The following is a 14800-nucleotide window of genomic DNA, read 5'->3' on the forward strand; positions in this document are numbered from 1 at the left end:
TAGTGATACCATAAGGGGAAAAAAATTAAAAATCAAATGTGTCTTTAAACAGTTTAAGTAAAATCATTCTAAATGGGACAACAAACGCATAATAAATATAAACTTATGGTTATTGCTTGGTATTATTTCAGGGGAAAGTTAGGGCCTCCAAGCAAACTTCACAAATTTAGATTTCTAACTCTCAAACACACAAATGCCATACCAAAATTGGGTTAAAAATATTTAAGTTGCCAAATGAAGCACTCATCTCAGAAAATGCCAATGTTAAGACTGCCTACATATCCTCAGTTCTGTCCCCTTGTGCACATCCATTATTATGTAGTGTTTTAAATAGGGATGTAAAATATTAAATGGTTAAATAGTTAACCGATAAGTATTAGTCTTATCGTTAACCCTCCCTCGTTCACCCACCTCCTTCTGGCTGACAATCAGCTAGTAGAAGACCTCGCTGGGGGCCAGGGCCTGTGCGCGGGTCTTGAACAGGTTCTCCTGCAGCAGAGACTCCATTTAGGATGCTGGTAAGAGGTGACTGTAGGGGTGGGCATCATGTTTTTTTTGTCAAGACGTGTCTCCACACAGAACCAAGTGGGGATCGTGCAGAAAAATAGTATGTGATTATATAATTAAATACTGTATCTTAAAGCTTGTACAAGAGGCAGAATTAAGAATAAGAGGACAATCTTAACTTTGTTGTTTCTTTATTTGTGAGTGCTTAAGAATCTTTTGAGCTTTTGGTATGGAATATAAATAGTTTTATAACACCATCACACTTTTGTAAAGAGGATCACAAAATAAATTTACATTGTTCATGAAAGAACTGTTAATGGTTTTCTTTATTCCTACTTTAACTTATAGTTCTGACAGATCTTCTAGATGCAATGCACAGTCTTAGAGAGAAATTTGAGATTAAATCCTACTGTCAGTGTACCAGCAAACAGAACATGCAAACTGGGAAGTTCCCTGCAATGAATGGTGTCTCTCAGGTGAGTCTATAATATATTTAAGTTTGGAGTTTAGTGTTTAGACATGTTGATAATTGTTTATTTTAAAAAAAATTTGAATAATATCAATAAATCAACTTTTTCATGAATTTTATATAATTCTATTTTGTGTAATATATTGGCAAATTACCATTGTTGCTACTTTTTTGCTCATATTAAAACAAAGTATTATATTTAAAAATAAAATTATTCTGCTCTATAGGTTTTACAGAATGTCCTTAATCACAGTAATAAAATTTCTCTGTGCATGCCTGAGTCTCAGCAGCCGAATACCCCTCAAAAGTCTGAGACAAATGGCAATACAAGTCCAGGGAGTGATGTAAGCGCAGACAGCAAGTTAACTCCACCAGAATCCCAGTCACCACTGCATTGGTTAGCTGATCTAGCAGAGCAAAAAGCCAGAGAGGAAAAGAAAGGTAAATATTAGAGATGCTAATGGTAAGTGCGTCGTTTTGGGTGCTCCAAGAATTTCTGTTGAACTCACTATAAAAAAATTCCATATTGGGTTTGATTTGTGTCATAAGTAATTAAAATGTCACATTCTCTAATCTTATAAACTTTGTGCTGCCTTCTAGGGGCATCAGAACTGGTTATCAATTAATTATTTGTTGAATATAACAGAGAAGCCACTAGTGGAATGCATGTGTAATGTGTTAGTGTTTCCCAGCCTCTCTCAGCTACAGCATCTCTCATTTGTGACAGGTGCACACTCAGCTACATGTCTGAGATGTTGAGGAAGGCCTTTTCATGGTACACTGTTTGACTGCATTTTGAAGGATCTAATTCATCCTCTGGTGTGTTTTCAGGTGAATAAAGCACTAGTGCTACACAATATTACCACCACTATAAAATGCAGGATGCCAGTGTTCGAATTTCTACATCATGACACAATCATGTAAATATCCAAAAAAAAAACAATCTTTTTTATTTTAGAAAATAAAGAATGTCCTCCTGGAAAACATACTAAAGAAGAGAGAGACCAAGATAGTTCAGAGTCTCTAAACTGTAAAACATCTCCTCCTGTGTCCCAGAACAACGAACAGGGCTCAACCTTACGAGACCTCCTGACTACAACAGCTGGCAAACTGCGTCTGGGCTCTACAGATGCTGGCATTGCTTTTGCTCCAGTTTACTCTACAGGAACAACAGTGAGTGTATTACCAGAATGCATGGGATGTTGAAAATTCACACAACTTCTTTTGGTACATTTTAATTAGAACAGCCTAATGAGTCTTGCTTTGAATATTAATTTATAATTAAATATGTAAGTAAACATCACTAAAGATTCCCTGAAAGAAAGGTAATGTGCATGTTTAGTGATGATTGATACATATTGTAAATAATTTGGACATTTATTTAGATTAAACATTGACTTAGTACTTTAAAGAGAGTTGAATATATTCATTGTCATTTTAACTGCAGTTCCCTGATTCCAGATGATTATTTCAATAAACATTTCTGTGGGTGCAGTATATTCGTATATAATTTTTATTTATATTTAATATTTCTGACATTCTGTTGAATAAGGTAAATCTGAAATTTCCTATTAAACTATTTTTGTTTTTTCACAAGGGTGGCAAAGGTGGAAGGACTATGCCAAACATTCTTGATGACATAATTGCTTCAGTTGTAGAAAACAAGATTCCACCAAATAGACCACCCAAGATAAACGTAAAATCTGAACTGAAGGATGGACCAAAGGATGGTCAAAAGTCCATTCTGGATGATTGCAGTAAATTCTACAGCGATATTCCACATTCATGGATCTGTGATAAGCACATTTTGTGGCTCAAAGATCATAAAAACAGCAGCAACTGGAAACTCTTTAAAGAGTTCTGGAAACAAGGAAAGGTACATATCGAAATGCAAAAGTGACTCTAGGTATAGGATTCCATGCTTGTGTGTCTGAGACTTTCAGATCCATTCTGCCCAGTTTACAAGTAAAATGATGGTAATTCAAACTTTCAGCTGTATTCGGTCAGCAGTGCTAACAGGAGTAAAATGATAGTAAAACCTAATTAGTCAGTAAAGTGAACAGGTATTTTCATCATATTATTATTATTTCACCATCAGCAGTAGTTTCTCCCTCCATCACCAACCCAAACTTCCCCTAATTCAATAGCATGACCTTTAGAACTTAACTTCCCAAGATCAGTAGTTCTTTTCTTTTTTTCTTTTTTTTTTAAGTAGGGCATTAGAAATAAATAAATTTAACATCTAAGGATATAAAGACTACTGGAAGAAGTCTGAATACACATCTTTTGTTCCCCTTGGCAAATACAGAATATATATGTACTGAAAGTAGAGTTTAAAATAAAAATGTAATTACTTGAGTTTTTTCCCAAAAGGTTATAAAATATATTCATAGATTATTTGGATCCAGTGATGCAGACTGTTCAAATTATGTTGGATAACTGGATAAATTCTAGACTTCTTATTTACACAAATGTAGAGAAATATGGGTTAAAAATAGTCCAAAGTTACAGTTTTAATTTAAGTTTTTCCATTTATTATTCTCTCTAAAATTAGTAATAGAAAGAAAAATCAGATTTTACTTGTCAGTAGGTGCTGTGGGAGAGAAACAGCATATTAAACGCACTACTCTTCATAATTATAATAATACTAGAAGATGGAATTAAATTAGCCACCCTAACTGTATACATTACTAACAGGCATTTGCAGTTACAGAAGAAACTGGGATGGGGGAATGAAAATAATCCAGACTGATTGAGATTAGAAAATGAGACTGTTAAAAGAAAAGCATAGATACACGACATTGGACAGAACTTCATGTGCTCATGTTTGAAATGGTTTTTCACAACAGTAAGGGTTGGAAATGCAATTTTTATTTAAATGGAAACTTAAGTTCTAGGTATTGAAAGCTCAAAATCTAGAGGAACTGAGCGATAACGCTCCCTATGCACTGGGGAAAATTTCTTATCATTAGAGACCAGCCAAATTTATTTGATAGGGTATTTAATAAATGTAAGTATTGTGTTCCTTTTGGTGGTTTTGTTGTATCAATCAAAACAGAAGTTTGTCTCACTGGTCTGCCACATTTACTAGCTTGTGAGGTTGTATAAGCAGAAAATGTAAATACATATGCTAAGAAGCACTAAATGTGTAGCAAAAAACTTTAGAATGACTTGAGCTCTTCAGTATTGTGTGTTCTTCTTTGAGTGCTTGCTCATGTCAATTCAATTTTAAGTGTGCACAGGCTCATGTGCACAGTTGTTGGAGATTTCTGCCTTAGTGGTATCTGTAGAGCCGGCTGTGGCGCCCCCTGGAGTGGCACTCCTGTGCAGTGGTATATCAGGTGCCACCAGCCCTGCACCCTCTCAGTTCCTTCTTACTGCCCGTGACAGTTGGTTGGAGTGCCTTGTCTTGCATCGCAAGAGCAGTAGCAGTTTTTCCTCATAGACTTCATTCTGTTCGTTGTTGTATATAGTTCATAGTAGTTAGTCATAATGTTAAATTAGTAGAGTCACTCCAGGTGACTGAAGCCGCTCCATCACTGGCACCAAAGGGTAAGCCCAACAGGGTGCAACAGCATAGGCTGGCGGAACACCCCTGGTCACCAGACCAAAGGCCTCTTTCGTCACGACCTTGGGCACTGCACCCCAGCTCTCCGGCCAGGAGGCCTAGGTTCCTGACAAGATTCCCGCCTACTAGGCATGGGACTCTGGACTCGAGGCACCATTCCCCGTACCGCCAGTACCGGTGAACATCTATCCACAGGTCACCGAGGCACCAGTCACCCTCAGGTGATCTCCTTAACATCAGTCACAGCCCTGGAGGGGTCGTTCAGGATCTCGGCACTGGTCTCGTTTGCCCCAGTACCGTTCCTCAGGCCGGCGGCGCCGCTCACCATCACCCCGCCCACCAGGGTCTGTAGACAGACTCGTGGTTGCTGGAGAGCCAGTGATCGGGGTCGGACCACAACTTCAGCCTGTCGCCGAGGAGGGACGATTCTCCACCAGTGCGGGAGACTGGGACAGCACCAGCCACAGTGCTGATGCAGCAGGGACAGTACCCGCTCCCCCAGTGCAGTACTGGAACCCATGGGGGAGTACCGGTGATGCCAGTCCAATACTGCCAACGCTCCCTGGCCTCATTGGACAAGCAGGCTGTGGCACTGCTGTCAGATCATGGTGCTGAGGCGGTGCACCGCGCCAAGGGAGCCCTCCCCCGACAAGGACAGAGACAACACCCTCCCACAGGCCCTGCAGTTTTCATCGTCGTCCCCAGACAAGGCAGTAGCTGGGCCATCCCACACCAGCAGCCCTCCAGACGATTTTAAGGGGCATCAGGCCCTCGTTAAACGGGTGGCTGATAACCTTGGCCTGCAGACTGAGGAGGTCGCTGAGGAGGCAGACCTCTTCAGTGTCCTCTCGGCCACCGCACTGGCTAAGATTGTGTTGCCTGTCCACACAGGGGTGCTCAAAAATGCCAAATCAGTGTGGCAACCCACTCCTCCATTCTACCAATGTCAAAGAAAGCGGAAAAGAAATACTATGTCCCTGCAAAGGGTTTTGAGTATCTGTATTCTCATCTGCCCACAGCTCCACTGGTCATGTCCATGGTGAATGAAAGGAACAGACAGGGCCGCCTGAGCGGAACACCAAAAAATAGAGGCAGAAAGACTAGACCTGTTTGGCAGGAAAGTTTATTCAACGGCCAGCTTACACTTTAGGGTCTCTAACCACGAGGCCCTGCTGGGACATTGTAACTTTAACCTGTGGGACTCCCTTAATAAGGTGACAGAGGCCCTCCCACAGGACCATGCCCAAGAGTTCGCTGCATTGGTGAGCGAAGGCACGGCAGTGGTCCGGGCAGTCCTCCAATTGGATGTGATGGACTCGGCTGCCAGGGAGGTCGCATTGGCAGTGGCCATGAGATGCAACTCCTGATTGCAGGCTTCTGGGCTGTCCCAGGAGATGCAGACCACGATCCAGGACCTCACATTTGAGGGTTTGGGGCTCTTCTCTGAGCTGACTGACTCTAGGCTCCATGGACTCAAGGACTCCCATGCCACCTTCCACTCCCTGGGCTTGCACACCCCTCGGCAGGCCAGGAAGCCATTCTGACCTCCACCGCTGCCTCCTCAGTTGCAGTCTAGGTCCTGGAGGTCTCCCAGGTCTGACTCCTACAGGAGGAAGGACAAGGATAAGGGGCCTAAGAGACACTACCCATCCTCTTCCCACCTGGCTGCCTAACCTGACCCTCTCAGAAGTCAGGGAGGACAGAAGCAGTAATTTTGAGGGTGCGCTCAGGGATGGTACTCCAGCCAGTGTACTGGATCCAACCCTCCCTTTCCTCAACCGCCTCTGCCCTTTCTGGTTGGCCTGGTCCCATGTCATCTTGGACTGCTGGGTGCTCGATACAGTTTCGTCGGGCTACAGCCTGCAGTTTATAGATGACCATCCCTCTCACCGTCCTTCTCATGAGCAACTCTGCGTTCAGGAGGTCGAAAACCTCCTGTGGCTGGGGCCAGTGGAAAAGGTTTCTTGGAACATGGAAGAAAGAGGGTTTTACTCCCATTACTTCCTAATTCTGAAGGCAAAGGGGGGCCTCAGACCCATCCTAGACCTGCGTCACCTCAACAATTCCTTCAAGAAGTTGGAAGTTTTGCATGGTCTTTCTAGCCTCCATCATTCCCTCCCTGGATCCAGGAGGTTGGTACATCACACTTGATTTAAAGGATGCATACTTCCATATTTCCATCTTCCCAGGGCACCGGCACATCCTCCACTACATGTTGGGCCAGTGCCATTTCCAGTTCACGGCAATGCCCTTTGGTCTCTTGTTGACCCCAAGAGTATTCACAAAGTGTACAGCACCAGTGGCCGCTTACCTGAAATGTCGGGGGTCCAGGTATACCCCTACCTCGATGACTGGTTGATAAGCGGCCAGTCCCTGGATCAGGTGCGGAGGCATCACGATGTGCCACCTGTCATGAAAGTCACCCATAACCCCAGTGCAATGCAGGATTCATTGGAGCGGTCCTTGACTTCACTCAAGCCAGGGCCTTCCTCCCTGAGACTCAGTTCCAGGCCATGGCAGACCTCATTGCGGGCCTGCAGGTCCACCTGCTCACCAGCGCTCACACGTCTCACCTGAGACTGTTGGCCACATGGCAGCATGTACTTACATGGTCTGGCACACACGTCTCTGTCTCAGACCCCTTCAGGCCGGGCTGGCGTCGGTCTACATCCCCCACTGGCACAGCGTGGACAGGGTGGTCAGGATTCCAGACAGCATACTGTCATCCTTCCTCTGGTGGCAGGATCCCACGTCAGTGGTGGAAGGAGTTCCCTTCGTGGCCCCAGCCTAGTCGGTGACCCTTGTCTCCGATGCATCAGACCTGGGCACTCTCAACACTCAAGGTCACTGGTCAAGTTGCGTTTGTGCCCTGTATATCAATGTCAGGGAACTCAGGGCAGTTCGACTAGCCTGCCAAGCCTTTCTACCTCAGATTCAAGACAGGGTGGTGCAGGTCCTGATGGACAATACGACTACAGTGTCCTATATCAACAGGCAGGGCAGAGCCGGGTCCTCTGCCCTCTGTCAGGAAGCCCTCTGGCTTTGGGACTTGTGTCTGCAGCACAACATCCATCTCGTAGCCGCTCACCTCCCAGGGACCAAGAACGCTCTGGCTGATTGCCTCAGCAGGACGATCTCTTCTTGCCACGAGTGGTCCCTTCATCCAGAGGCAGGGGCGGCTCCAGGCCCCAGCACACCAAGCGCGTGCTTGGGGCGGCATGCTGCGGGGGGCGCTCTGCTGGTCGCCAGGAGGGCGGCAGGCGGCTCCGGTGGACTTCCTGCAGGCGTGCCTGCGGAGGATCCGCTGGTCCCGCAGCTTCAGTGGAGCATCCGCAGGTACGCCTCCGGGAGGTCCACCGGAGCCACGGGACCAGCGGACCCTCTGCAGGCACATCTGCGGGAGGTCCACCGGAGCCGCGGGACCGGCGACCGGCAAAGCACACCCCGCGGCGTGCCGCCGTGCTTGGGGCGGCGAAATGGCTAGAGCCGCCCCTGTCCAGAGGTGGTCGGTTCCCTCTTCTGCAAGTGGGGAACTCCCCCAGGTGGACCTGTTCATGTCCAGGCAGAACAGGAAATGCCATGTCTTCTGCTTGATTTGGGGGCATGGACAGAGAATGCCTTTCTCCTTCTGTGGTTGGGGGCTCTGATGGACTCCTTCCCTCCAGTGCCATTGCTGCCCAGGGTCCTCACAAAGATGAAACAGGACCGGGTGAGGGTCATCCTCATAGTGGCAGCATGGCCATGCCAGCACTGGTTCAGCAGTCTGCTGGACCTCTCAACTCCGTTCCAGCTACTGCTCAGGTTGGACCTGTTGTCCCAGAACCATGGCAGTATTTTGCACCCCAACCTGGCAGTGTTACATCTGATGGCCTGGCTGCTGCATGGCTAAACATGCAGGAGCAGCAGTGCTCAGCTGGTGTTCAGCGTGTCCTGTTAGGAAGTAGGAAGTCCTCCACTAGAGCGGCTTACTTGGCCAAGCAAAAACGGTTCACCTGCTGTATTGCAGACAAAGGTATTCCTCTCAAGCAGGCTTCGCTGCAACTTGTTCCAGACTACCTCCTGCATCTCAAGCTCCAAGGCTTGTCCCTCTCATCAGTTAAGGTCCACCTAGTGGCCATCTCAGCCTACCCCCTGCTGTTCGAGGGCAGATCAGTTTTTGCTCAGGATATCACGGCCAGATTCCTTAAGGACCTAGAACGCCTCCACCTGCAAGTTAGGGAGCCCTGGGATTTGAATCTGGTGCTGTGGCAGCTCACGAGTCCTCCCTTTGAGCCTCTGGCTTCCTACTCTCTCTCCTGTCCTGGAAGGTTGCGTTCCTGGTCGCAGTGACATCAGCCCACCGAGTATCCAAGATTCGGGTGCTCACCTCAAAGCCACCGTACACAGTTTTCTACAAGGACACGGTCCAGCTAAGGCCGCATCCAGCTTTTCTTCCCAAGGTAGTCTCTTAGTTTCATTCAAGCCAGGACATTTACTTATGTGGCTTTGGAAAGAAGACCGATAAGTCAGAAGAGGAGCATAGGCTGTGTGCCTTACACATCAGAAAAACTCTTGATTTCTACATTGACAGGACGAAGCCACTCCGTAAGTGGTCGACGGGATGAAAGGTGAAAGAATTTCCTCTTGGATCACTGCCTGCATTCACTTCTGCTGTGACCAAGCAAAGGTGCCACTCCCTGCGATTGTCACCGCCCACTCTACCAGGGCACAAGACTCTTCAGCAACCTTTCTGGCCCATGTGCCTATTCAGGTCACCTGGTCTTCTGTCCAGATCTTTACATCCCACTATGCATTGACCCAGCAGGCCCAGGACAATGCTGGCTTCAGTAGGGCAGTACTGCAAGCCACTAAGCTGTGAACTCCAAGCTCACCTCCGTGGATACTGCTTGTAAGTCACCTAAAATGGAATCACCATGAGCAAGCCCTTGAAGAAGAAAAATGGTTACCTACCTTTTCATAACTGTTCTTCGAGATGTGTTGCTCATGTCCATTCCATTTTCCACCCTCCTACCCCCATCGGAGTTGTCAGCAAGAAGGAACTGATAGGGCCTGATATATTGCCGCATGGGAGCGCCGTTCCAGAGGGTGCCACAGCCAGCTCTACAGATACCGCTAAGGCAGAAACCACCAACAACTGTGCACGTGGGCACGTGCCCACCTAAAATGGAATGGACACGAGCAACACATCTTGAAGAACAACAGTTATGAAAAGGTAGGTAACCGTTTTTTCTCAGTTCATTAGTAATTAGTTTTTGAATGAAATATCTACACTGATTCTTCTTCTTCTTCTTCTTATTCACTCCCTGTGGAGCATAAGGCGCCAACCACTCTCCTCCATTCATTTTGTTCTTGAGCGAGACAGCAGAGTTCATCCCACTTCATTCCCATACCTTTCATTTCCTCTTCAATGGTCCTTCGCCACGTCCCCAATGGTCTACCTCTCCTCCTTCTTCCTTGTGGTGTCCATCGTAGGGCAATACGAGGGTGTCTATCAGCATCCATTCTCAACACATGCCCCAGCCACCTCCATCTTCATTGTTTGGCTTCATCCATTATATTGTTGATGCCCGTTAATCGGCTCACTTCAACATTGGTGATACGCTGCGGCCAATGTATGTTAAGAATTCGCCTAAGACACCTTCCTTCAAAGCCCCGAAGCCGACTTTCTATCTTCTTGTTGGTCCTCCATGTTTCCGCTGCATAGAGCAACACAGAGCAGACGTTCGACCTATAGATCTCTTCCTTGGTTTTCATTTGCAAGATGGTTGACCTCCAAATATTCTGAAGTCTATAGAATGCATTTGCTGCAAGACCGATTCTGGTAGATATCTCCTTCTGAATATTGCCATCAGCCGATATGTAACTACCAAGATATTTGAAGTCGTTCACCTCCTCCAATTCTACGTCACATAACACTGTCTTCGTCGAGCTGGCTGTTTTTACTTTCATTATTTTGCTCTTACCGGCATGGATATTAAGTCCTACGCACCTTGCTACTCTACCTACTCTATCAGTCTTCTCTTGGAGGTCCGTCTGAGAGCTCGAAATCAGGGCGATATCATCCACAAAGTCAGTCCTCAATATGACCAGAGGGTCCCCATGCGATCCCTCTTGGCCTATCTTCAGTGGCTTTCCGCATCACCCAATCTATGACCACAAGAAATAGGATGGGCGAAATAACGCATCCTTGTCTAACTCCCGTTCTCACATGGAACTACTCGCTCTGCTGTCCTTCATGGCGAACACAACACTTATTTCCGGCATACATATATTTGAAGATGTTAATCACTTTCGAAGGGAATCCATATATTTTTAAGATATTCCAGAGAGATGGATGGTGGACGCTATCAAATGCCTTCTCAAAGTCGAGGTAATTATTAAACAGTGGCGAGTTCCATTCAAGAGATTGTTCCATTATCGTACGTAGTACAAATATCTGATCAACGCATCCTCTCCCACTCCTAAATCTACACTGATACTAGAATAAAATGTTCTCTAACGACAGTTACAACACAAACAGTTTGCAGAAGAAGAATTGTGATATGTGCTGAGGATAACTGAAAGTGTGACACTGTACCCAACGAGTTTTATACATTTTAAATAATTGAACTTTTTATTACAGAACATGAATTCTTAGTCTTGTGCTTGTTCTATTTCACTGTTTAATATCGGACTGCTTAGATATCTGAACTTTTGGAGAATGAATTAGTAGGATGGGTAAGTAGCATATATTGGCCCCTTTCCCCATATTGAAAGGTATATTTTTAATAGATTTTATTACTGTGCTCAGAAGTTTGTAAGGCATGTCACAAATAGTTTTTTTCAGTGTCAATGTAGATATTTGATTCAAATTCTGTAATTACTACTAATAAATAAGAAGGATTCTCTGAAATCGTGTTGAAGATTAGGCAACAGAAAAATTCTCAATGAAATCCTGACTATATTGAAGTCAATGGCAGTTTTGCCATTGACTTCAGGGGACTAAGACTTCACCCCAACACTAGGATGTATTTATTTACTCTGGTTTAATTGAAGAAGCACCCTCTTGAAATGCAGTTTGTATTAGACTTTTAACATTTCCTTTATTTTTAAGCCTGTACTAGTGTCTGGAGTGCACAAGAAAATGAACATCAACTTGTGGAAGGCAGAGTCAATTAGCCTAGATTTTGGAGACCACAAAGCCGATCTCCTGAACTGCAAAGACAGCATTATTTCAAACACTAATGTCAAGGAATTCTGGGATGGTTTTGAAGAAGTTGCAAGTATGTTATTTCAAGTATATTATTCCAATAATCATAAATACCATAGCCACATATGCTGGAAACTGTAAACAAAGGATACGCTTTAACCATGGATTTTGAGGTTTTGAAGATATTTAAATTCAAACACAAATTTTAGCCAATCTGTTTAGAGAGTACAGAGGCTTTGCATTTTGTACGTTTGCAGGATGGCATAGATACAACATATACCATAACATTTTCTATTATATGAATTTTAAAGTAAATTAAATATCCAATTTTGAGCTCACCTATTTAAATGTCTTATCTTGGAGCTTGTAAAATTAGTTGCTTAGCAGATGCATTAATTTTCCAAGATATGGTACAATATACATTTGTATAGCTGAGATCAGAATGGAGCAGTTAAAGCTCAGTTGTATCGTCCAGTTCAGTATAAAGAAAACACCTACAATGTATGTAGTTTTGAATAATTTGTATATTGTTTACAGAACGGCAAAAAATAAAAGGTGGGGAAACAGTTGTACTAAAACTGAAAGACTGGCCCTCTGGTGAAGACTTCAAGGCTATGATGCCTGCAAGGTATTTCTTTCTTTAAAATTCATAAATTCATTATGATGATTTTATTCATCTCTCAGAAATCATATGCATCCAGTTGCACTGCTACCTCGATATAACGCCGCCCGATAGAACACAAATTTGGATGTAAAGCAGTGCTCCGGAGGGGTGGGGCTGCACACTCCGGTGAATCAAAGCAAGTTCAATATAACACAGTTTCACCTATAACGCGGTAAGATTTTTTGGCTCCCCAGGACAGCGTTATATCGAGGTAGAGGTGTATAATCTTCGTCCTTTTGTTCTCTAGGTATGAAGACTTATTAAAAAGTTTACCATTGCCAGAATATTGTAACCCAGAAGGAAAATTGAACTTGGCTTCCCATTTACCAGGGTTTTTTGTACGTCCAGATTTGGGACCCAGATTATGCAGTGCGTACGGTAAGTATCTATTAATGCCATAGAAATACAGGAATTGCCATTCCCTTTAATCCAGTATCCTGTCTCTGACCATGGCTAGCATTTCATGGTTTAGAAGAAGGTGCAGTTGTCATTTAGTGAGCAATTATGGATAGAACATAAGGGAAATCACTTCTAATCTCTCTCAATTAACGATTGGTTTATGCCCTGAAGCATGAGGGTATTCCTTATACAGTGTATATTTTTATCCTCTCTAATCCAGTTGTGGATATTCTCTACAGAGTAATATTGCTTTTATCAGTTTCACTTATTAATAAACTCCAAAGTCTTTTAATTTTTCTGCCTCTATATTTATTGTATGTTGAAAACTCAAAAAACCTATTTAGAACAGACTTTGCTTCCCTCCATCTTTCTGCACTCCAGTGTCTCCCACAGTTCTGGCTGTCTGAGCTCTCCTCTCTACTCTGCACCTCAAGGAGGCAAATCAACATTTTGGCGCTCTGGCCATGCCCCCCTTGCCAGATTCTCCGTCTCCGCAGCAGCAGGCAATTGACAGATTGATTGTTACCACCCTCATTTGTCTAGTTCTTCAATATTTTACCCAGTTTTTCCAGAAGTAGTGAGCAGATTTCCCTTTTTCAGATATCTCCTCCTCCCTGGGTTAGTTAACACTCCAATGGTTTAAATCACCCTGAGCCTCCACTGCCCCTATACAGGCATGGCAGAGCAGCCAAGAAGGCACTGGATCAAATCTAAACTGCACTCTATTTATGAGGCAGCCTTCCCAGGCTCAATAGACCGGGAGTTGTGCCCAGACAGCTGACACTCACTCCATTACATCCCGGAGCTATGAGTTGGACAGGCATCTGGGGTCTCCTTTCCACCAAAGCAGCTGTGACTCCATCATGGGAAAAATGGACCAGGAACTCCAGTGCAGAACAGGGAGAGGTTCCAGAGATGAAAAGGACCCCAGCCAGTTAACTCAGGAGGTAAGACCTGGGGAATTCTGGAGAACAAAGCATGGAGGCTTGCAGGTTAACAAATTCCGCCCCCTCTGCCCCCCCCCCCAATACCCCTACAAGTCTTAACGTGGATCTTGAGTGCCCTGGGAAAAGAAGCAGGGCTCCTAATCAGTCTTCCTCTCTCCTGGTTTGACAGAGGGCTCTGGCAGTGTGTCTCCCCACCCCAGAATGGAACCCAGCAGGGGAGAATTCAGAGGGAGATCCATTGAGATGGCTTTAGGCACAAAAGCCTTCACCAAAGCCGCACCAGAGCTTCTACACTCCTACTGTGCCTAAAAAGAGCTGAAAAACAGAGAAAATCCAGATGGTACAAATCTTCTGACTCTTGTCCCTCCTCCTCTTTGGAAGGTGAGCTGTCGAGGGCTGAATCCAAACAGGTCTGGGGAAAAAAATAGAGGTTTTTTCCCTCAGAGAAATTCCAGACTGTGCAGTAAGGTTGTCTCCATGATTCAAATTCAGTCTGACACAGCTGTAGCATTCCTAGCAAGGGATGTGGTTATTTCCTCAGAAGGGGAAATATGCCTGAAGAAGTCCCCGTGTAGAAAGCTGAAGGCCACTCTCAAAAAGGCTGCCTCTGCCACCCTCAGGGCATCCCTAGTAGCTACATGTCTTGCAAGAGCATCTCTCTCCTGGATGGAAGATCTCAGAGCCCTTAAAGACAGAGATCACCCTGACATTGGTTCCATTTTAAAGAAGGGCTTCCTAGCAACAGCATTGCATCCATTGAAGCATCAGCTACAAATGAAGTCCTCAGTCCAAGCCAGGGTTTCCAGGTCTGTAGCCAGATTCTACTTATGGCTCCAACCCTGGAAGGTGACTACCCACTCTAAGCAGGTGCTGTGCTCAGCCAAGTTCAGAGACTCTCCCTTTTTTGGAAAAAAGCTGGTTAAGATGGTGGTTGACAGTGCTGCAAAATCCAAACATTCTCTTTCTTTCATTGATAAGTGCCCTCAGAAAAGAATATAGACTGGCCTTCAGACAGAGGTGCTCCTTTCAGCCTTTGTCACCATAGAGTTACCAACAA

General features: G+C 44.9%; 1 protein-coding gene across 19 annotated transcripts in view; it reads left to right on the top strand.

Moving 5' to 3' along the window:
* JMJD1C (jumonji domain containing 1C) overlaps positions 1–14800 on the top strand; it is a 332141-nt gene that overhangs the window by 272036 nt on the left and 45305 nt on the right. For 16 of the 19 annotated variants that reach the window (XR_005583113.1, XM_039482597.1, XM_039482596.1 and 13 more), the window contains 7 exons: positions 856–983; positions 1204–1417; positions 1935–2149; positions 2574–2852; positions 11638–11806; positions 12271–12361; positions 12645–12775. Coding sequence is in view for 17 of the 19 variants with exons in the window: in XM_039482597.1 (XP_039338531.1) it covers positions 856–983; positions 1204–1417; positions 1935–2149; positions 2574–2852; positions 11638–11806; positions 12271–12361; positions 12645–12775 (1227 nt within the window). In the remaining 2 variants the exon portion in view is untranslated. Of the gene's footprint in view, positions 1–855; positions 984–1203; positions 1418–1703; positions 1808–1934; positions 2150–2573; positions 2853–11637; positions 11807–12270; positions 12362–12417; positions 12559–12644; positions 12776–14800 lie in introns of those variants that run through there. The other 3 variants (XM_039482595.1, XM_039482607.1, XR_005583114.1) reach the window with 3 other exon arrangements.

Source organism: Mauremys reevesii, linkage group 7 (genome assembly GCF_016161935.1).
Source record: "Mauremys reevesii isolate NIE-2019 linkage group 7, ASM1616193v1, whole genome shotgun sequence".
NCBI classification, from domain to species: domain Eukaryota; kingdom Metazoa; phylum Chordata; order Testudines; family Geoemydidae; genus Mauremys; species Mauremys reevesii.